We start from the raw sequence: 24,892 nt of genomic DNA on the forward strand, positions 1-24,892 counted from the left end.
GGAGAGATACTGCCCTTCCCGCCTGCCTGTCTGTCTGTTTGTTCTCGGCTCCTGGATATAGTGGAGACACTGCCTGCCTGCCTTGTCTGTCTCTGCTTACTGGATAATAGTGGAGACACTGCCTGCCTGCCTTGTCTGTCTCTGCTTACTGGATAATAGTGGAGACACTGCCTGCCTGCCTTGTCTGTCTCTGCTTACTGGATAATAGTGGAGACACTGCCTGCCTGCCTTGCCTGTCTCTGCTTACTGGATATAGTAGAGAGATACACTGCCTGCCTGCCTTGCCTGTCTCTGCTTACTGGATATAGTAGAGAGAGACACTGCCTGCCTGCCTTGTCTGTCTCTGCTTACTGGATATAGTAGAGAGAGACACTGCCTGCCTGCCTTGCCTGTCTCTGCTTACTGGATAATAGTGGAGACACTGCCTGCCTGCCTTGTCTGTCTGTTCTTTGCTTCCTGGACTCAATAGGTTATACAGTTATAAACATGAGGATCGGGATCACCTTGGAACTTTGACACACTCCTGGAAAGTTAGGGAGAGGAGAGAGAAAAAAAAACCCACAAGCGTCCAACTGCAAAGGTGAGACATTTTATTAGGCTGCAGTTATGATGTCTCTCTCATGTGTCTCTCATGTCTCTCTCTCTCTCTCTCTCTCTCTCTCTCTCTCTCTCTCTCTCTCTCTCTCTCTCTCTCTCATATAATATCTTGAGCTCGAGTTTGATTCAAATAAGAGTCTCCTTTACTGTCGTGCAGGTCAGTACTGCTCTGAAGTGATGTTCCTTTGCAAATGTCTGACAGCCCTCCTGCTGCAGTTAACTGTCCAGATATATGAAGGTATACTGCATGTCTGTCTGACAGACACACACACACACACACACACACACACACGCACACACACAAGCACACACGCGCGCAGGTGCACGCACACGCACGCACGCATGCGCGCGCTAAGCATGAAAGAAAACCGTGAATCAATTCTGAATAGTAAATGTTGTTTCATTATTAATTATCTAGGGCTGTAGGCCTTATCTACATGGAATCATGTGTACACACACACACACACACACACACACACACACACACACACACACACACACACACACACACACACACACACACACACACACACACACACCACACGCAGATACAATACAGTATAGATGTGGTGGCGCGACAATATTCCATGCAGTCGCACTCGGAAATTGATGACGATTATATGGTCGGTTGTTTTTGTTTCAATGGGTGTTTTCCCATCATCACGGTCCAATATTTACTGTAAAGACGCATGTGGTCATCTGCGTCCTTGGAAACATGTCTCACAAGGACAGGCGACGTCACTGAGGTCAGCAGCACGGCCGAGTCTGGCTTCTTCCACTATATTTGTCCTGTGTTAAAGTTAACCACTCGACGACCTATATATGCTTCATCTTATGACAGATGGAACAGCGGAAACAGTCGCTCTACGAGGTCACAACGGGTGGCCTCGCAACGCGCTGTGAGCTTGTAGATTGGCTATTTTCACACGTTTTTCAAGATCTTGACATTTGGGGAATTTCTTTTAATTATTTGGGGCAAATTGTTTGACACAGGCGTCATCCATATGTCTTGCACACAGACAAATGTGTCCAAGACTTGGCCTTGTCCGTGGCAAATGTTTTGATTTTCTTTTTTACACACCATTATAATGTTATTATTTTTGATCATGAGACCTAATTACTGAATGTCAAAGTCTCCAGGTTTCCTTCAGAAAAGGTATGGCACTGATTTACCACGACACTATGTAATGTATGGCACATTAGGCGTCCTACTAAGTACCAGTGGGTTCTCAAATGTCTTATTTGCAAGGACCCCCTTAATTCTGAGAGTGTACAAATGGAACCAAATCCATTTGGTTCTATTTGAACACTACTCTCAGAGTTACAGACCTGTTGTGGTCATTAAGGGCTATGCGCTGCGACGCGTTGAGATCTTGTAGATCAGCTATTTTCCTAGGGCGCAACCCAGCACTCTTTATCTACTGGAGATGGAGGTGTAGTACGACATGGATTTCGGAAACAAATTTGTTCAACGCAAAATGATACGTTCCAAGTTCAGGAGACAATCGTAAAAAAAAAAAAAAAAGAATGCTGCATGCATGCCTTTCGGTTGATGGCATGGAAAGGAGTAGCATTTGCATTTCATAGTAAATGCTGCCATTCGTGTTTTTTTTTACAGACGGGTAAAAGGGCAGGGGCTGAAGCCCCCCTTTGATGTCTATGTGTGCACGCCCCTGCCCTCCTCCCTCCCTCCAGCCGCCTCCACACTCACAACCCAACAATGTCTCACGGTCGGTCACCCAGTGTTTCTCTCACCCTCTCTCCACTTAGTCACTCCGTGCTGCTGCTGCTGGTGCTGGTGGTGCCCATGGGGCGTGCACACATAGACATCAAAGGGGGCTTCAGCCCCTGCCCTTTATACCCGTCTGTAAAACAACTGCCCTTATTTCCAGACCATGAATGCAGCATTTTACTACGGTGAAAGAAATGCACAATGCCACTCCTTTCCATGCCATGCGCCGGAATGTAGCATTCAGGAGAATTTGTTTAGAAATCCATGTCGTTACACACCGCATCTCCACTAGCTAAAGAGTGCTGGGTTGCGCCCCGAAAATAGCTGATCTACAAGCTCTCAACGCGTCGCAGCGCGGCGCGTTGCGAGCTTGTAGATCTGCTATTTTCGCTATTTTTGTCTAAAAGTGCACCTCTTACGGGATTTCAGCCCCTGCCCCTCTAACACTCTCTGCACGTCCCTGGTGGTGCCTCACACAGCCCCACCCCCCCAGCCCAAAGTGGTGGAAAAAGCACTCAAATTCTTTACTTGAGTAAAAGTATCAAAGTAGAAAGTGCTCGTTTATAATGCAGAATGTCCCATTTCACACGTTTATAACAATCTTTTGAAAATGGCAGATCTACAAGCTCACGATGTGTGGCGGTGCTATTTTTAGTGGTTAATGTGTGTTTTGTGAGAATAATCAAAGTCTACAAAGTAACCATAGTGACTAAAGTCTACGAATAACTGAGCAAAATTACATTTGCCTCTGAGATGTAGGGGAGTAGAAGACTTGCCTCTGAGATGTAGGGGAGTAGAAGTAAAAGTACATGTGCCTCTGAGATGTAGGGGAGTAGAAGTAAAAGTACATGTGCCTCTGAGATGTAGGGGAGTAGAAGTAAAAGTACATTTGCCTCTGAGATGTATAGGGGAGTAGAAGTAAAAGTACATTTGCCTCTGAGATGTATAGGGGAGTAGAAGTAAAAGTACATTTGCCTCTGAGATGTATAGGGGAGTAGAAGTAAAAGTACATTTGCCTCTGAGATGTATAGGGGAGTAGAAGTAAAAGTACATTTGCCTCTGAGATGTAGGGGAGTAGAAGTAAAAGTAGGCCTACAGAAAATTGGAAATACTCCCGTAAAGTAAAACAAATAAAAAACAGAAAATAAACTACAGTATTTGAGCATAGATTAAAACAGGGTGGATTTCGCGTCCCAAAACGCAGTTTAGTTTATTTTGCTAGCTTTAGTTATAATAATCATTTCTTCTTCTGTTTTCTACATGAATATAACCACATTATAACCATGCCAAAAAATGGCAAAAACATGACTCCTAGCGTCGTTGAAGTGGGACTCATAAAATGTCCCTGGGACTCATTTCTAAAAGACCATTCCTGCATTCCGGGACTCATTACGTTGAAAACCTATTGACATCACTGTTTGAGTAAACTGTAATTAGTTTCTTTCCACCCCCATTGCAGCCCAAACATGTGACACGTTCACGGACCTGAACTTGGGCCACGCGTTCCTGGGGACCACCCTGGACGTGAGGCTGCTGCTCTACACGCGGGCCAACGTGAGCTGTGGCCGCCTGCTGTCTCACTCCAACCCCACGGCCAACCCCCAATTCAACGTCTCCAGGTTGGAATGGCTTTCCATTCGGGGTTTTGTTTTGAGAGCGGGTTTGCTCTTTTTTATTGGTTTTAATTTTTGTGACAACGCTTACTTTATTAGTCTTTTATTAGCTTTAGTGTTTTTCTCTCCATACTTTGGGTTATTTGTCAGGTGCAGGATTCAAAAAGTCAGTATTGTGTAATAAAAACTCAACAAAAGATGACATTTAAAAAAAGTCACTCTTCAACAACAATCAACGCTTTAGTTACAGTGCGTTCTAACAGCGGGTGAGCATCGGGCGACACATCGCCTAACCGCCCGCTATCGGGCGAAAAGATTCATTATTTTTTGTCTTTTCGGGCGACTGCCCACTTTTCGACCATCGCCTGTTCGCCTGCTATCGCCGGGTCCCATAGACAAATAATGCACTTCCAGGAACATTCGTCATGGCTGTCGCCCGCTGTTAGTTTTGTATACACACAATAGAGGCTATGCGTGACATCATCATCATACCTGGAAGATCGAATTAACGCCGACTGAGTGGCAAAAACTCCTTTCTGGCCATGACAGCCAAAGTCCTATCTTAATCTTGACGTTAAACAACGTAAAACTCACTTTGCCACTCACTTTATGCATACGCATATAGTGCATACCCTACCCTACATGTATATACAGTTTCAGTTAGTTATTGTTTTGCTTTTTTATTCTAGTGTTTAACCAAAATGTTTATTTTATTTCATTTTTCGTTATTAGTTTTCGTTTAACTATTAATAACCTTGACTCCACCAGGCCATGTTAGTCTTTGTTTAACCCATTTAGACCTGAGAAAAGATTGTAACGTCTCCTAAATCAGACAGTTTTCTGAAAATGTTTCTGTGTCAGTGGTTCTCAAACATTTTCATGTCAAGGACCCCCAAATATATATGTAAGTGGCTGCCGACCCCCATCTGAAAATATGTTGTTCCAGCCTAGGGACCCCCCCCCCGCCCCCCTAGAAGCAAGGAAATGAGTTAAAACATTTGCTGTAAAGAATATATATTCAAAGATCCGGGTTATTTTTTGGGGTCCTTGACATGAAATAGTTTGAGCACTGACATAGAAACATGAGTTTTTTTCAGAAAACCGTCAGGATTTAAGAAGGCATTTGTAGAATCGCCTTCAGGCCTATAAACGTGTAAAAACACCAAAACATTTTGGGGCGGGAACCCCTTTTGGTGTTAGCATTATGTTACGCTTTAGCTATTGAAAAATAGCAGATCTACAAGCTCATAGCGCGCCACCGAGTGGCGCGCTACGAGCTTGTAGGTCTGCTATTTTTTAAAACGACTGACATAGAAACATAGCTTTTTCAGAAAACTGCCAGGATGTAGAAGACATTTTTAGAATCTGATCTCAGGTCAAAATGGGTTTATAACCTTGACTCCTACTCCACCAGGCCCACCGCCTTCATCATCCACGGCTACCGTCCCAGCGGCTCTCCCCCCGCCTGGCTGGGCGACCTGACGGAGCGGCTCCTGGCCCGGCGGGACGCCAACGTTCTGGTGGTGGACTGGAACCACGGCGCCGCCAACCTGGACTACCTGAAGGTGGTGAGGAACACGCGGAGTGCCGCCGCCAACCTCACCGCCTTCGTCCAGAACATGCAGGTATAAACACATGTTAGGACAGGACTAGGAGTCAGGACAGGACCACCCCATTCGACCCGTATCTCTGTATTGGATCGGCGCAAATCATCAGTTATCAGCACCTTAGAATGAGCTCAGTATGGCCATACTGGCATACTCACTGTTTCAGTATGTCATTATCACCTACTGTGACGGGTGATAATGTCACTGATGTCCTGACGGAGGCGCGCCGTGTCTGGTGGCCTTGAGCCACGTGAGGCACCGCCCAGCGAGGCGCTATAGCCGAGCGAGGCGCCGTGCCGAGCGCTGCGACGGCCACCAGACCCGACTCAGCGCCGTCCCAGTTACGTCCCGATAGGCAGAGAATAGTATATATTAGTAGCCCCTAGTTTCCATGCGCCGACAATAGAGTTGGAAATGACACGTTCAGCCAAGGCTGAGTATGCCAGTATGGCCATATTGGCCCGATGCGAAGGTGCTGATAACGGATGATTTCGCAATACAGAGAGAACGGTCGAATCCGCTGACAGGACAGCCTATAGCCTGTGGTAGGGCTTTTAGGGAGTGTTACTATAGTTGACTAGTTGTGGTTCCCAAAGTGGGGTCTTAATTTCAAGGACCCCCAGTTTGACATACATTAGTCCAGGGGTTCTCAACGTCTTTGGCCGGGGACCCCCGGAAATGCTTTGGCAATGTCTCGGGACCCCCGCCCCGCCCCCTCCCGACCCCCAATATAAATTGACTGCTACAATAACCTTAAACCATTTTGGGCGGGAACCCCTTTTGATGTTTTAAGCATTGTTATAATTTAGCTATTGAAAAATAGCAGATCTACAAGCTCATAGCGCGCCACCGAGTGGCGCGCTATGAACTTGTAGGTCTGCTATTTTTGAAAAATCGTGAAAATAAAATAAAAAACCTTTTTTTTTTTTTTTTTTTTGGAAAATAATTTGGGGACCCCCCAAAATAATTTGGCGACCCCCCGAGGGGTCGCGACCCACGGGTTGAGAACCCCTGCGATTAGTCTACGGACCCCCATTCCTTTGTGACTGGAAGGTTGGCTGGTTAGTTAGTTTCTGGAATCCCTGGGCCAGCTGAGACGATTGATCACTTGACACGGGTGTGATTTTTCTATCACATACTGTACAGTAGGACAGGAATGTTAGGTATTTACAAATACACAGTATATCTGACGTCACCAATGTGCATGCACTCTCCTGGTGGCACCTAGATTGTTTATTCTGATATGCTGGGCGAGTCCCTGCATCTGCAAGTGTTTTATTTCCTTTCACACGCCTCACCCCGCGCAAGGACTTCTTCCCAACAGTAAAGTAAACATACAGCTGAGCATTGCTCCACATTGAATGATGATTTATTGACCGGCTGGCTGGCTGGCTGGCTGGCTGGCTGGCTGACTGGCTGGCTGGCTGGCTGGCTGGCTGACTGGCTGGCTGGCTGGCTGGCTGGCTGGCTGGCTGGCTGGCTGACTGGCTGGCTGACTGGCTGGCTGGCTGGCTGACTGGCTGGCTGGCTGGCTGGCTGGCTGGCTGGCTGGCTGGCTGGCTGGCTGGCTGGCTGGCTGACTGGTTGGCTGGCTGACTGGCTGACTGACTGACTGACTGACTGACTGACTGGCTGGCTGGCTGGCTGGCTGGCTGGCTGACTGGCTGGCTGGCTGACTGGCTGGCTGGCTGGCTGGCTGGCTAGCTGGCTGACTGGCTGGCTGGCTGGCTGACTGACTGACTGACTGACTGACTGACTGACTGACTGACTGACTTGTAGATTGGATATGTTTCGCTGCATGGCGGTGTGATCGAGGCCTGAAGCTCAAATAAGATTATTTGCAATAACAAAAAAAAACATGTCGATTTGACCCTTTCCAGGCAAAAGGAGCATCTCTGAGCTCCATCCACCTGATTGGAGTGAGTCTCGGAGCACACATATCAGGCTTTGTAGGCGCTAGCCTGAACGGGACCATAGGAAGAATCACAGGTAGGCATATAGTACGGTACGGTACGGTACGGTACGGTGTTGAATTCTTTGACTGAAACGTCACTGGTTAACTCATTCAGGGCTGACGTCGAAATTTCAAAAATCCTGACAGTTTTCTGAAAAACCTTGTGTTTCTGTATCAGTGGTGCTCAATATTTCATGTCAAGGATCCCAAAAATTATATGTAATATGCCTCTGCCCCCCCCCCCCCCCCCCCCCCCCAAATATGTTGTTCCAGGGACCCTCCCCAGAAGCAAAGATTTGAGTTAAAAATGTTCACTCTGTAATAATAAGATTTGAGGCACATTTTCACAATTTTTCAAAAATAGCAGACCCACAAGCTCATAGCTTGAGCTTGTAGATCTGCTATTTTTCGATAGCTGAAGCACAGCAATGCTTTAAAACGCCAAAAGGGGTTCCCGCCCCAAAATGGGTTAAACGTATTACCATATCGTTGCTGTCGGGCAGAAAGCTCTCATCTCCAGATTTGATATATTTTTTTGTCGTTGTTCGCAAATTAAAGCCCTAGCATCAAAAGTGTCAGCCCTCCAGCTTGTCGAACCTGCGACTTTAGCAATTTTTGAAATTTGAATCCTGAAAAAGTAAACCGTTTCGGACTAGGTTTCCAGCCGACAGCGTCAATGTGTTTATTGAGCAAGTGATGACAGATGTGTCTCCTCCACCATCACACACCTGGCGCAAAGATCACATACCCTTTGATGAATTGATTCCCATAGTTAACACATTTTGTGCCCAAAACGTCTGTGGACGTCCTGGGTATTACCGCACGTGCATAGCCCAAGACTTCTGTGGACGATTTTTTTTTAAATCAGAAAAATCAAAACACTTTTTTTTTTTAACACGTGGTGCCAAAGTTTGTGTTTTCGCCATTGAGAATGCATTTGGCGTTTAAATTAAATAACTCAGAAACTATAAAACATTTCAAAGTAAAAAGTTCCAGCATGTGTCTCCACAGTCAGCTGAATTATAAAAAATGTGAATGGATTTTCTAGGTGAAAGTGATTTTGGGCAGTTTTGCGTGGGCTCTATTAAATGAGGCAAAGAATGCATCATGGGCTTAGATATATAGTTAGAGAAATAGGAGTTTTTTTCAAACACAACATATACTAATACTGCACCCATGCATGGCCAGTAGTTAAAGAGGCTTACAGCAGCATTGTGCAATGTCTTAATAATTCATAGTGGAACTGAAACGTATATATGGACTGTATGTTGAAACACCTGGCATCTCCCTCACTGCTCACCTGCTCACCTGCTCACCTGCTCACCTGCTCACACATGAGTGGTGGAAAAAGTAGTATTTTTGAGCGGCGCTAGCCCCTAGCTATATACGGCTTTTGACCCCACACGTCTCAATATTTGCCATTGACAATGAAAGGAGAAATTAGGTCAAATGTCCGCCAAATATGACGTAAATTAAACAATAAAACATTAACAATTGACAATGAAGGGAAAATGTACATATGTAGACGAGCAAATCGGCGAACGAATCACGTACATTATGTTACATGCTCATTGTGAAAAAACGTTTTGAGGGGAATCAAACATTGTTATAATATTTTGTCATTATTACATCATATATCATATATGATTATAAGAGCCCCCCTCACTTCACACGGGTGTGATTTTTCTTTTTTCTTACTAGTCTAGGTAATACAAATTTACTTGAGTAAAAGTACAAAAGTGTTGGCATCACAATACTTAAATTAACTTAATGTATTGTTAAAAGTACCAAACATTTTCGAAGGTATAAAAATATTTTGAAAATAGCCGATATACAAGCTCACAATGTGCCGCATTGTGAGCTTGTATATAGGCTATTTTCGGCCTAAATGTATATGTATATGTTTTATAATAATCAAAATGATAAAACAAAACAAAGTAACTAAAGTTTTCAAATAATTGTAGTGGAGTAAAAGTACAATATCTGCCTCTGAGCTGTATTGGAGTAAAAGTAAAAGTATTGAAAATTGGAAATACCCCAGTAAAGTATCTCACAATTGTACAGTACTTGAAGGAAATGTAATGAGTTACTTTCCACCGCTGTACGCATACCATGCCTTCCCACCAGTTCCCAATTTCATATAGTATAGCAGGGGTTCTCAACGTTTTTGGCCGGGGACCCCCGGAAATGCTTTGGCAATGTCTCGGGACCCCCGCCCCGCCCCCTCCCGACCCCCAATATAAATTGACTGCTACAATAACCTTAAACCATTTTGGGCGGGAACCCCTTTTGGTGTTTTAAGCATTGTTATAATTTAGCTATTGAAAAATAGCAGATCTACAAGCTCATAGCGCGCCACCGAGTGGCGCGCTACGAGCTTGTAGGTCTGCTATTTTTGAAAAATCGTGAAAATAAAATTTTTTTTTTTTTTTTTTTTTTTCTTTTTTTTGAAAATAATTTGGGGACCCCCTAAAATAATTTGGCGACCCCCCGAGGGGTCGCGACCCACGGGTTGAGAACCCCTGTAGTATAGTACAGCATAACATACACACGTATACAGTACTAGAGTACTAGCATACTCACTACATATGACTCACTTTGGCCGCTGCCTGTTGGGCGTGCTGCTGTGTGTGGCTATTTTTTTGCTATTCTTGGTGCTTTTAGCTGAGTGGGTGGAGAGCTTGTGAAAGTCCCCAGTTCTCCCGCTGGTCCGCCCCAGCCTATGTGTGTCAGAAGTGTCCATGACGGCCTGGGGCCGTGGGCTCAGTGGTCCAGGCACCTTGGCTGGTAGTCCAAGTCTGGCAGTGTGCCGCGGGTTCGACTCCCGATCCCGACGGCCTTTACTGCATGTCACCCCCCCCCCCCCCCATCTCTCTACCCATTTCCCGTCAGCCTACTGTCTGTCCCTGTATAAAAAATCACACCCGTGTGAACTGAGTGGTGTATGGTCTTACATAGCCTGTCTGACGTAATGAAATCATGTCTGACGTAATGAAATCACACCCGGGTGAACATAGCAACCATGCTAATTTTTTCTGCACAGACTAACAAAGCCAGTTGTAGGAGTGGTTTACACCACTCAAAAATATATAAAATAAAGGCGAAAGCTACAAAAAAACTAAATAATAATAATAAAATAAAATAAAACAAGTGTCTATGAGCCCCAGTTCTCCCCTATGGCCCGTCCCAGCCTATGTGTCAAAAGTGTCCATGAGCCCCAGTGTCCACTCGATCTGCCACTCGATCTGCCATTCACTTTGTGCATGTGCATACCCTCTATAGCAGGGGTTCTCAACCCGTGGGTCGCGACCCCCCGGGGGGTCGCCAAATTATTTTGGGGGGTCCCCAAATTATTTTTTGCAACTGAATGGCTGGAAAAGAGAAATGAAGAGTTTACATATAGTACACATAGTACATGCATAAACCTTCCTTAATGATTATATCTGGTTTCAGTATTTATTCATGATGTATTTTCACTATTATTATGGTTATTGTATAGCGGTCAATTTGTATGGGGGGTGGGGAAGGGGGCGGAGCGGGGCGGAGCGGGGCGGAGCGGGGCGGGGGTCACGAGACACGGCCAAAGCATTTCTGGGGGTCCCCGGCCAAAAACGTTGAGAACCCCTGGTATATAGGACTAACGTATGCCCCCCCCCCCCCCCCCCCCCCCACCTGACGATGTCAAACTTTCAGCCTTGGATCCCGCCGGGCCTCAGTTCACCGACACCGGCCCAGAGGACCGCCTGGACCCCACCGACGCCCAGTTTGTGGACGTCATACACACAGACATGGACGGTAAGCTGAGCTGAGACTATAGTAACCGCATGAACCATGCAAATGGGCCTCCTTAACCCATTTTGGAGGCGGGAAGGGAACCCCTTTTGGTGTTTTAATTAAGCATTATACGTTATGCTTTAGCTGTTGAAAAATAGCAGATCTACAAGCTCATAGCGCGCCACCGAGTGGCGCGCTATGAGCTTGCAGATCTGCTATTTTTGAAAGATTGTGAAGATGTGGCACAAATTTGGGAATATATATTATTTCAGAGAGACCGTTTTTAACTCAAATGCTTCTGGGGGGTGTCCCTGGAACTACATATTTTCAGATGGGGGTCGGCGGACAATTACAGATAATTCTGGGGGTCCTTGACATGAAACATGGGGTTTTTCAGAAAACCGTCAGGATTTAGAAAACATTTTGTAGAATCGACGTTTAGGTCTCAATGGGTTAATCTATAGGGGGCGAAAATAGCAGACCTACAAGCCCAACTTCCAGTCGGCTGTTTTTTGGGCTGAGATTTGGTGTGTAGAGGAAGAGGAAATAATGTAGACCCCCCCCCCCCCCCCCCCCCTGGCTGGGGAGGTGGTTCTCAAACTTGTTGGCGCCCTCATCTGGAAAGGTTTTGTGCCAGGGAGGGACCCCCAGAAGACAAGATTTGTGTAAAACAAAGTCTAAATTGGTCAAAGTTTTTCTAAAATGTAAAATAACATATAAAACAGCAGATGTGCAAGCTCACTGCGAGCTTGCACATCTGCTGTTTTTGAATAGCCAACGTATAAATGGACAAACTCTGAAAGTATATATGCTAAGGACCCCCATAAGGGAAGGTTTGTACGGCTCTAGCAGTGATTTTCAACCATTTTCATTTCAAGGACCCCCAGTTGGGGTCCCCCAGGACCCCCATTTTAATGGCATTTCTATCTCAAAATGGAACCAAATGGACCCATTTGGTTCCATTTGTACACTCTCAGAGTTACAGACCCATGAGGGTTGATTTGGTTCCTAACTATCATTTAGCTGGGGGACCCCCTAGGCCCTAGAACTCCCTTAAGGTCCCCGGACCCCACTTTGAGAACCTGCACTGCCCTAAGGTACGCTAGCTGGTCAACAAAGTGTATACTATGGGGTTTCAGTGCGTATATAGATACTGTTAAAGGGGAATACCACTCATTTTCAAAATTTTACCATGTCATTAATATGCCTTAGAGGTGTTGTGTGGAAACTATAAAAAAGTCCCCCCCATTCTGTGTTTCCTAGAAAAATCATTAACAAAAAAATCATTAACATGGTGAATCACATCTTGATGACATCATCAAGATGTGATTCACCATGTTAATGATTTTTTTCAGACCTACAGTTCTAGGAAACACAGAACAGGGGGACTTTTTAATTATTTCTACACAACAGCTCTAAGGTATATTAATGACATAGTAAAATGTTGAAAATGAGTGGAATGCCCCTTTAAGTTCTCATTGTCCATGTGTTTCGTTGAACCGTGTGGCCTTAGGCCAAGCTGTCTAGTGGATATGTCCGCCCCCTCAAAAACAGACCAACAGTCACTCACTGTGGTGTGCATGAAGTCATGAAACCACCCGTGGCCATGGAAAACCTGAAATGTCTGGTGGTGAAGTCAAAGTGAAGTGTGTGTGGAGAGAGCGTGAAACTCGTAACGTGCTTTGTTAATCGTCCATTTAGGCCATTTAGTCAGTCTTCTGAAAAACCTCATGTTTCTGCATCAATATGTCATGTCAAGGACCCCAAAAATTATATGTAATATGCCTCCGCCCCCCCCCCCCCCCCCCCATCTGAATACATGTTGTTCCAGGGACCTCCCCAGAAGCAAGGATTTGAGTTGAAATGTTCATTCTGTAATATTTGAGGCACATTTTCACAATTTTTCAAAAATAGCAGACCTACAAGCTCATAGCGCGGCACCGAGTGCCGCGCTATGAGCTTGTAGGTCTGCTATTTTTCAATAGCTAAAGTATAACATAATGCTTTGAAACACCAAAAGGGGTTCCCGCCCCCAAATGGGTTAAGTCTTTATTTATTTTTTGGGAAAAGCGATCCATAAAATGCATAAATCTGTCATCATAATGATGATGGTTATGTTGTTTTTGTACTTTTTTGGGGGGCTGGGGTGGGTGGCCTTTATTTGATATTGTACTGTACGTTGACAGTAAATGGGGGGGGGGGAGGAGAGAGACGGGGGAGTGACACGCAGCAAAGGTCGTCGGAAGTGGTTTTAATAGCTGTAGGGGTCAGGGACGTGCACACATAGACATCAAAGGGGGCTTCAGCCCCTGCCCTTTTACCCCGTCTGTAAAACAAAAACTGCCCTCTCCCAGACCACGAATGAAGCGTTTTACTAATGGTGAAAGAAATGCCCCTCCTGGCCCAGGCGGTGGCGTAACCGTCTGGGCACCCGACTGGTAATCCAGTCGCAGTGTGCCGCGGGTTCGACTCCCGAGCCCGACGCGGCCTTTACTGCATGTCTTCCCCCAGCTCTCTCCCGTTTCCTGTCAGCCTACTGTCTGTCCCTTCAAAAACCAATAAAAGGCGTAAGCCGCAAAAAAAACATCTTAAAAAAAAAATTCCATGCATGCCGTACCGGAAGGCAGCATTTAGGAGAATTTCTGAACTTGGAACGTACTGTAGCATTTTTTTGCGTCGAACTAATTTGTTTCGTTACACACCGCATCTCCACCAGCTAAAGAGTGCTGGGTTTGCGCCCGGAAAATAGCAGATCTACAAGCTCACAACGCGTCGCAGCGCGACGCGTCGTGAGCTTGTAGATCTGCTATTTTCGTCCAAAAGTATGCCCTCTTAACGGGATTTCGGTAGTGGTTGTACGTTTTTTTTAAATGCTATCAAACAATGTCCCACCTACTTTTACGAGCCCCCACATTATGTTACGACCCCCCGCTCCGTTTACGACTGTGTTAAACTGCGTGTCGTTCACAGCGTTGGGCTTCAGAAAACCTCTGGGTCACGTAGACTTCTACCCCAACGGAGGAGCGGATCAGCCCGGCTGCCCCAGGACCATCTTCTCTGGTGAGGTCATCACTGAACTTTACAGGGTTAAACGTGGAGGAAAAAAAGGTTCCTGTTATAGGAAAAGGATGACATCACCACTCGGTGCTGCCATTTTAGTCAATCGTTTGTGTGACTGACTGGGTGTTTACCGTTGAATGCTGCTGCGCCTCTTTGGGCGGGGTGCTTGTGAATTTAAAACCCACATTTAGACCTGACGTCGAAATTTAAAAAAATGTCTTCTAAATCCTGACAGTTTTCTGAAAAACCTCATGTTTCTATGTCAGTGGTGCTCAATGTTTCATGTCAAGGATCCCAAAAATGATATGTAATGATATGTAAATAGCAGATCTACAAGCTCGTATATCGTGGCGCTATGAGCTTGTAGATCTGGGGTTCCCGTCCAGAATGGGCTAAAACCCTGTGTTGGACTCTCCCGGAAGGCAGTGTGATTCGCACAGTATATAATGTAACTTTATGACGATTCTTGTCCAAAATAATCAAACCATCATCATGGCACAAATAACCCTTTTGGATGATGAGATCTAATATTGGGGAGTGGAGGGGTTTATGAAGAAGGAATTAAGGCCCCTCCTATCAGGGTCTGTTCTCTGAATTAGGAATTATTGAGAAAGAGAGTGTTAGTTAGGACACTCCCATGGGCGTCTGTTCAGTTGTAACTTGTGAATGACAGTCAGTTAACCTTTTTGTTTTTGTTTTTTTTGGCTTTCGCCTTTTTTATTTTATATGTTTTATGGAGCGATAGGGGAGAGAGATGGGGGGGTGACATGCAGTAGAGTCCGTCGGGATCGGGAGTCGAACCCGCGGCACACTGCCAGACTGGGTTACCAGCCAAGGTGCCTGGACCGCTGAGCCACGGCCCAGGCCTAGAAGTTAACTTTTGACGTCCAGAACGTCCAGGCGCTTTTAGAATTCGTCTAAAAGCGCCAAATTTTGCACAGATGTAGTAGCCCAGGCCTGAGGGCATGCTCTAGTGATTTAGCTAGGGGTGACCTGTGCCATTAAGGTCGCCACAGTGGCCAAATCCATATGGATTAACAACATTTTCTAAATTTCATTTTTTTCATGATTTTGAATCCATCCACTAAAGCATTAGTTTTGCACACAAAAAAACACTCCTTGGGCTAAATTCAGTCATAGCCACTTGGGCCAAATGTGATGCCGTTTTTTTGGCCCAAAGAGTGTTTTTTCGTGCAAATGCTTGGAATTCAATGGATTCAGAGCGAAATATCCCTCCTAGCTCCTCCTCTAGAATCAAGCCAAGTAACATAACATTCTCTTCCTTCTCCTGCTGTGGTTTAGGTTCAAAATACTTTAAGTGTGACCACCAGAGATCCGTGTTCCTTTATCTGGACTCCATGAGCCGGACGCACAACATCACCGCCTACCCATGTGACACTTACAAAGACTTCCTGGACGGACGCTGTATGGATTGTGATCAGTTCGGCGATGACGGGTGCCCTGTCTTCGGTACTTACAACACCTGATTTAAAATGTCTTACAGTTTTCTGAAAAACCTAGGTTTCTATATCAGTGGTGCTCAAACATTTTCATGTCAAGGACCCCCAGAATTATCTGTATTTGGCCACCGACCCCATCTGAAAATATGTAGTTCCAGGGACCCCAGGGACCCCAGGGACCCCCCCCCCCCCCCTCCAGAAGGAAAGATTTGAGTTAAAAACATTCGGAAAGATTACATATTCAAAGATTTGTGCCACCTTTAAACCATTTTTCAAAAATATCAGCACTCGGTGCTGCGCTATGAGCTTGTAGATCTGCTATTTTTCGATAGCTAACGTATAACATAATGCTTCAAACACCAAAAGGGGTTCCCGCCTAGAATGGGTTAAATTAAAAAGATGTCCTCATTCAACGTGAAAAGTCAAAGCTACTCTTCTTCACCGTTTGTCCAAGTCTCAGCTAAGCTCGTGCAAATAACAGCATCATGTGCCATGCCCTGCAAACATGACAATTGGGATAGCTGTATTTGTCAATATTCAAAATGAGATGTCTACCATTTGAAAAAGTTGTTTTCACAAATGTGTCCCGGTTCTTTTCAAATTGGATTAGTGGCATTATTGTTTGAGCCTTATGTGTGCTAGCAAAACATCATTTATTTTATTCTAGTGAGTAAATCAAAGATGGCTTTTATCAAAACTGGAAATGTTTTTTTGTATTTCTTTTTCATGAACGAACCTGTTTTAATGACTTTCTCATTCTTTTATCTTCAGGTTATGACATCACACAGTGGAGAGACAAGCTGCTGAAACTGGGCCAGACAAGCACTTTCTTCAGCACGAACAAACAGTCTCCATTTTGCAGTGAGTAAATAATACACAGTGGTGTAGAGTAACTAACAACATTGTATTGAAGTACCTGCTTGGTATAGTTACCAACATGATATTGGGGAAAGAAAAGGGGACAGGCCTGGCACCAAAACAAACATGCAATAGAACAATAAAATCAATACAAAGACATGCAGTGCCGGGGGTTAACCCATTTTGGGGGTTGGAACCCCTTTTGGTGTTAGCATTATGTTATGCTTTAGCTATTGAAAAATAGCGCTACGAGCTCGTAGGTCTGCTATTTTTGAAAAATCGAAGAACGACTGACATAGAAACATAGCTTTTTCAGAAAACTGATTTAGAAGACATTTTTAGAATCTGATCTCAGGTCAAAATGGGTTAACATACACAGATTAAACACCAATAAAACCCAAAAGGTCCCACAGTGCAGTCTGGGCACACCTGAACTTCCATGCGCGGCCAAATGAAGCTGTCTGTCGGCGTCTCTTCCGAGTTTTTTAGACAGCTGTATATATTCAATGATTTGCGCCATATTTTAACGACTTTTCAAAAATAGCAGACCTCGTCTGCTAGAGATCGTAGCGCGCCACTCGGTGGCGCGCTATGAGCTTGTAGATCTGCTATTTTTCAATAGATAAAGCATAACATAATGCTAACACCAAAAGGCCGGTTCCCGCCCAAAATGGGTTTTAAAACGTGCCAGTAGAAAACAAACTCAAATCTATGCCTATACACTACTGCCCTACAAACTGAACAAATAACTCAAACAAAACAACAGGGCGAGTACATACGACGCATAGAATAGTTTTACCAGTATCTCCAGGTCTTTCTCTGCAGAGCACTTCATTTGATGGTGACTTCATTTGAATACTGAAATAAATAAGTAAATACATTTGAATGAAACAATGATGTTTACACACAAATTAAAGTGCCAAAAGCAATGGCGAGTTTTTTGGTATTCCTTTTACCACTGTACCACTAGTAATACATTAATTCCGTCTGTCTGTACCACTCTCTCAATTTCTCTCTCCTTCTGTGCGTGCCTGCTTGCATGTTGCTTGCGCGCGTGTGTGCGTGCGTGCGTGTGTGCGTGTATATAAATAAAACATGAATATAAATAAGTCCCTTATCTCTCCTACTCTCTTAGAAACAGCCTATAAGCTGGACATAGTGATATGGAACCAGGAAGTGCGCTGGGGCTATATCACCGTTAAACTCCATGGTGGTGGCAAGGAGACACAGGCCACCATTAATCAGTAAGTTCTCAGTAAAACGACTAACCCATATTAAGTAGTTCTTCTCACACTTTCAAGATTTTTCTAAAATGTAGCAAAAAAATCACACCCATGTGAAGTGAGTGGTGCAACTCCGTGTGGGGGTTCCCGGGGGGGGGGAGTTCCAGACTAGAGACTGACACGGGAGTGGATTTTCACTCTTGTCCTGTCCCACTCCCACAGAAAAAATCCTGTCCTGTCCCAATCCTGGGCCAGAGTTAAAAAAAAAATCCCATCCTGTCCCACTCCTGTAGAATGACTCCTGATCCCATCCCGCTCCCACTCGAAATTACTCCCGCTCCCATCCCGCTCCTGTTTTTGTTTTGTTTTTTTGAGTCATTAGGCAATTGATCGATCGATCCATCTATCCATCTAGGCCTATCTATCTATCCCTTCTGGCTTCTCAAGACAGATATCCTACCAATAAAATTAAAATAAATAAAGTGTTGGATTTAACTTTAACTTAAAGCTTAACAGTTAACAAGTGCTTTGTCAATTAAGATAAAACAAACCCTCAGTGTTAATTTAACTCTATATGAATATTTATTCAGTGTACAAGTCTATGTGTATGGCAGTGGTTCCCAGGGGTCCGTGAGAGAGTTCCAGGGGGTCCCCACTCCCCAGCTAAATAATAGTTTGGAACCAAATGGACCCTTATGGGTCTAACAAATTATGTTATGGGAGTGTACAAATGGAACCAAATGTTGTTCCATTTGTACACTCAGAGTTAAATTAACTTGATTTGACTTGAATATAATTTGGGGGTACCAGCAATAAAAATGCCATTAAATGTGGGTCCGTAGACTAATGCATGTCAAACTGGGGGTCCTTGAAATTAAAATGGTTGAGAATCACAGCTAGAACCGTAATAAAAATCTTCTCTTATGGGGTCCCCGCACCTGGCATATTTTCAAATGGGGGTCCGCGGGCTAATAAATGTCGATGTAGGGGTCCTTGACACGAACATGTTTGGGAACCACTGGTGTATGGGACTCGGTTGGGAGAAAGAAGGGAGACGATGTATTGAACATTCGCTCAGACAGCTGTTCAGGGAGCTAGCTAACAGTAACAGCGTTAGCATGTAGCTAACGTAGCATCACAATTGAAAGTTGCAACGTTGCCACTGCCAGGGGAAACAAATGCATCAGGATGATCTGGGTATAAATAATCGATTAAATCACGGCACCGGCGCGATGCAGAATCATACACGGCCGCATTGCGATGTCTTCATATAAAACTGTAAAAGACGTCCAGCCCGACTGGATTCCATGGAGGAGTTTTTTGTGTTGTGGAAGGCAGCACTAGCACTGCTGGATTATGGGTAACTATGTAGTTCTTTTGACCTGTGTCAGCAAGTCAAAAGAGTGTTGGCTCACAGAAAGACTACAACAAAAATGGGTGCTTCTGTTCTTTTGGTTGGAACTTGGCAGCACAACCAACGTCAATCACGCTCCTGCACACTCCCGTTAACTTTCATTCCCGTCCCGTCCCGATCACGGGATAATTAAAAATATTAATCCCATCCCGCGGGACAAAATGTCAGTCTCTATTCCAGACCCACAGGAACGCACCCAGGGTGCCGGCCCGGTTCCGGCGAGCCGCCCCGCTTCCGAAACGGTAGAGAAATGACAGAGTTACCATGTGGGTGTCCCCGGGGGTGGGGGGGAGCTCCAGACCCCCAGGAACGCGCCCAGGGGGCCGGGCCGGTTCCGGCGTGCCGCCCCGCGTCCGAAACGGTTGAGAAATGACAGAGTTACCGTGTGGCGGTCCCTCTACTGTACCCTCTACTGCATGTACTGTACTGTACTGTCACTGTACTGTACTGTGAAAATGCGGCACACATCTTTGAATCTATATATTCTTTCAGAAGACCTTTTTTTTATTTCGACATCAGGTTAAAATATCTTCAATCCCACCAGTAAAGCACATTAAAATATCTTCAATCCCACCAGTAAAGCACATTAAAATATCTTCAATCCCACCAGTAAAGCACATTAAAATATCTTCAATCCCACCAGTAAAGCACATTAAAATATCTTCAATCCCACCAGTAAAGCACATTAAAATATCTTCAATCCCACCAGTAAAGCACATTAAAATATCTTCAATCCCACCAGTAAAGCACATTCAAATATCTTCAATCCCACCAGTAAAGCACATTAAAATATCTTCAATCCCACCAGTAAAGCACATTCAAATATCTTCAATCCCACCAGTAAAGCACATTCAAATATCTTCAATCCCACCAGTAAAGCACATTCAAATATCTTCAATCCCACCAGTAAAGCACATTCAAATATCTTCAATCCCACCAGTAAAGTACATTCAAATATCTTCAATCCCACCAGTAAAGCACATTAAAATATCTTCAATCCCACCAGTAAAGCAGCCAAGTTCCAGAGATACAAAGAAACCAGGCTCCTGGCGCAGTTCGACAAGGACCTTCCGCTGGTGCAGAGGATCTCCGTCACATATACCACTGGGAGTGGCGTCCTCAAGCCCAAATATAAGCTACGCGTTCTCAGACTGCGCCTCACACATCTGGAACGCAAGGAGGAAAGGTAAGAAAAAACTAAATGCTTTTGAAAACTACAACAAATTAACGCGTTTTGTTTAACGGTAGACATTTTAACCCATTTTGGTGGCGGGAACCCCTTTTGGTGTTAGCATTATGTTATGCTTTAGCTATTGAAAAATAGCAGGTCTGCTATTTTTGAAAAATCGAAAGAACGACTGACACAAGAAACATAGCTTTTTCATAAAACTGTCAGGATGTAGAAGACATTTTTAGAATCTGATCTCAGGTCAAAATGGGTTAACCAAACGGGCCTGCCCTGCCCGGTGGCCTTGTGGTTTATCAGACAGTGTCGGCCCTGCCCCTGAGATTGAGAGGTCGGGGTTCGAGCATACCGAAACACTAAAAAAGAAAATGGGACCCAGTGGCTCCCTGCTTGGCACTCGGCATCAAGGGTTGGATTGGGGGGTAAGTCACTGCTTGGCACTCGGCATCAAGGGTTGGATTGGGGGGTAAGTCACTGCTTGGCACTCGGCATCAAGGGTTGGATTGGGGGGTAAGTCACTGCTTGGCACTCGGCATCAAGGGTTGGATTGGGGGTTAAGTCACTGCTTGGCACTCGATCAAGGGTTGGATTGGGGGGTAAGTCACTGCTTGGCACTCGATCAAGGGTTGGATTGGGGGGTAAGTCACTGCTTGGCACTCGGCATCAAGGGTTGGATTGGGGGGTAAGTCCCTGCGACATACTATAGTGTCATGTCCGGGGGGGTGTGCTTGTACATCAAGCCGTCTCACGCTACAGAAACTGGTGATATTATGTTTCTGCCCCGTGGGCCACATGGCTCAGAAAGGCTTACTAGTCTTTTTTATTGGCCTAAAATATTGTCTATACATTCATGAATCCACTTGCTGACCGGCTGTGGGCATTGAGAAATTCTTTTTTATAGGGATTTAAAACACTCCTTGGGCTAAAAACGGCCATAGCCACTTGCCCTGCAAATGTGCCCAAATTCCCCCAAATGTGCTGACCTCATCACATTTGTAATGATTGCAATGGCCGTTTTTTGTGTGCAAAACTAATGCTTGGAATGGAATCGGAATCATGAAAACACCCTAGTTTGACATGTGTCACATGCTACTTAAAGCATAATGGAATTGACATTTTTGCCTTATATAGGATGTCAATGGTATGGTCACATATAAACCCCTATAAAAAAAGATTGCTCAATACCGACAGGCGGTCAGCAAGTGGATTCATGAATATAATGTATATAGACAATATTTTAGGCCAATAAAAACGACTATATATACCAAATTTCCCACCCCACAACCCCGGCTGCCGGACTATACTTACAGTAGCCTACACATAGCCACGTCGAGAAGACCGTGTTTTGAGTAAGGAGGGCAGTTCGGTCAAGGCTGTCTCTCTATCTGAGCATAGATAAGAGAACTTCCTCCCAATACTTCCTGCTGAACAGGTGCTCTGACCACGATAAGCCATGGGGAGATGTTTCGACACCGACTGGTGGACAATGCTCTCTGTTATAAACTACTACTTTTGCTGGAGCCAACCCTGTATGCGCACCTTGTAGCGCCACCGACACCACTGTGGCAAGACGCAGGTCAACCACGTTTTAACCATTTTCACTAAGGCTAGACGTAGATATATTTTAAAGACAGGCATTAACACACACACACGCACGCACGCACGCACGCACGCACACACACACACACACACACACACACACACACACACACACACTCACACGCTCACACTCACACTCTCTCTCTCTCTCCCATGGAAGGAGAGATGGTTTATCTCCCTATCTCTCTTAAAGCCAACAACCCAACATTTGCATTTTGAAACCACTTGACATCATCCATTGTGTGCGCAAACTGCGCATGATGTCAATGAAGACATGCCCAACAAGAAAAACATGTTAAGCTACAACATATTTTGACACATTACATATATATATATATATATATATATATATATATATTACATACCGTAGGCATCGCATCGCATCGCATCAGAACATCCATTTGTGTGAAGAGTGAAGACCAATTTCTTCTTTACAAAACGCAATGTTCTAATACACGAAAGCTTGAATATTCGTTTGTTTTTTCCCTGGGATACACTGACACCACGGCGCGTAATCAGTGCCTCAAACTGTGACTCCGCCCACCCCCGGGGGAAAACAATATTCAAATATATACAATATATTCAAAACAATATTGAGCAGAGTAGCGATTATCAAACGTATTTGCAATGCCATACGTTGAAAGATCTGTTGCCCGTGGACAAGGCACGCTACCTCCGCAAGTTAGATAGCATCGGCATAGGTGTTTGTCCGTATGTGATTAAGGATTGGACCAAGTTGCATTGGCAGCCATAGAAAATTCTTACCCCAGGCTAAAACCGGATGTGACGTTTTTGGGCGTTCCTAGCGTGGTGTCAGTGTATACGAAGTTGTAACTCTGAGACTGTATGAATGTAACCAAATGCACCCGTAATGTTCACTTGATTGCGAGTTAAATTAACATTCGGGATTGTGCCGAGGTGTGTATATTGTGCATATTTGTATGTCTTTCATGCAGTCAATGTGACAATTTAGAAATTATTATTTCCATCAAGCAAGCAAGAAACTAAACCCATAACCTGTAGAAGAGTTTAGTTGTGTTTCATAGATCCGATTAAATGACGTACGTACTTTCCTCTCCTTATCTCTCTCTTAATTTACATGAAACAATAATATATAATACAATCTATTCATGGCTCTGTGTGTGTGTGTGTGTGTGTGTGCGTGTGTGTGTGTGTGTGTGTGTGTGTGTGTGTGTGTGTGTGTGTGTGTGTGTGTGTGTGTGTGTGCGTGTGCGTGCGTGTGCGTGTTCGTGTGCGCGTGTGCGTGTGCGTGTGTGTGTGTGTACCATCCAGGCCTCTTTGCAGATATGACATTCTACTAGAGGAGAACCGAGAGGTTCTCTTCCGACCGATTCCCTGCGAAGATTCCAACTTCTGAGGCTAAATCAAATCGACATCCAATTCTTCGTCGTGCCAATTATGAACTCCTCCCTCCGCTGCACACATTCCTGTGTCGTCACTGCCCCCCCCCCCCCCCCCCCCCCCCCCGTTGTATCCTACGCAAGTGAGGAGCCCCCCCACCAGGAGGTCGTCGTAGAGCAGGGGTGCCCAAAAGGTATAGATCGTGATCTACCAGTAGATCACCACAGGTAGACCACATGACATGGCCCCCTAAAAAAATATACAATTAAAAATAAACAATAAACTATTTTTGGCATCTGCCACTTGAATGAAGGTGACTGCACTCGATCGATCGACATAAAAAAAGGGCAGCGCAAACCCACAATGCAACGGGCCTGCCGTGTTTTCAAAAGTGTTTCGCACAAACGTCGATATTGCAAAAAAAGGAAAAGAAGTGCATTTGTATTTTCAGCAATGGGATAATATATGTATATATTTTTTCCGGTGGGTAGATCTGGTTGAGCTGGTCATTTTGAAAGTAGCTCTCGAGTCTAAAAAGTGTGGGCACCCCCTGTGACGTAGAGCAGTGGCGTGCACAGACATTTAGAGGGGCAGGTGCTCAAGTTAAAAAAGGGCACCTTGTGCAGCGCGTGGAACCGGCCGGTTGCCTTAATCTATTTTGGGCGGGAACCCCTTTTGGTGTTAGCATTATGTTATGCTTTAGCTATTGAAAAATAGCAGATCTACAAGCTCATAGCGCGCCACCGAGTGGCGCGCTACGAGCTTGTAGGTCTGCTATTTTTTTTTAAAAAGACAAAAAAAAGTTTTTTTTTTCTTTTTTTTTTCAAAAGGGCACATTGCCAAAAGGGCAGGGGGTGCTCTAGCACCCCCTAGTGTCTATCTGTGCACGCCACTGACGTAGAGTCTTCGCCCTACTCCTCCCGTCCCAACACTCCCTGCTGACAGGTGCCAGCCCAGCACGTAGGATTCCCTCCCCCGAACACTGGCCAATTACAGCCCTTCGCTAAGTCCCTCCCCAACCCGTCCTTGTCCAATAGGCACGTTAGCAGCGATGGACACATCAGGGCAAAGCTGTCCTTCTCCAACGTTGAGATGCATGTTAAATGACGGGATGATTTCTCCATACAAAATAATGCATAGCAACGGTTGCTAAACTACTGTATTTGGATTGGACAATCGCTTTTTGGGGTGGGGTTTAGTGAAGGGCTAATTGTGTTTGTGCAGATGCAAGGCAAAATCCGGATGCACCGCCGTGGATTTGAACCCACGACCTCCGCGCTGGTCCGAGTGCCATCAATCCTAATCGATATCGCCCCAAAATGACACTATCGTGCATCTCATAAGTGCAAGTGCACACATGTTCACCTGTACACTGAATTGACGTGCTGAATACAATTGAATTGAAATACAATGCAATTTGTTGTTTGATTCTCTTAATGGGAAACTTTGCCCA

General features: G+C 44.9%; 1 protein-coding gene across 2 annotated transcripts; it reads left to right on the forward strand.

The window, feature by feature from the left end:
• Positions 1–774: 774 nt before the first annotated feature.
• On the forward strand, positions 775–23,460 carry lipia (lipase, member Ia; the record flags this gene model as incomplete). Of its 2 annotated transcripts, none has more annotated exons than XR_013790568.1 (11): positions 775–835; positions 3,789–3,948; positions 5,357–5,567; positions 7,430–7,538; positions 11,197–11,298; positions 14,248–14,337; positions 15,640–15,807; positions 16,569–16,658; positions 17,791–17,899; positions 20,304–20,478; positions 23,371–23,460. XR_013790568.1 is itself a non-coding variant. In XM_079507567.1 (11 exons), 11 exons carry the CDS (start codon positions 775–777, stop codon positions 23,453–23,455), a joined length of 1,365 nt encoding a protein of 454 aa, XP_079363693.1. The 2 variants fall into 2 exon arrangements, 1 of the variants encoding a protein (XP_079363693.1); XM_079507567.1 differs by having other exon boundaries at positions 20,299–20,478; positions 23,371–23,455.
• Between the last annotated feature and the right edge of the window lie 1,432 nt (positions 23,461–24,892).

The sequence above is a fragment of the Electrona antarctica genome (assembly GCF_951216825.1).
Source record: "Electrona antarctica genome assembly, chromosome: 8".
Lineage (NCBI taxonomy): Eukaryota > Metazoa > Chordata > Actinopteri > Myctophiformes > Myctophidae > Electrona > Electrona antarctica.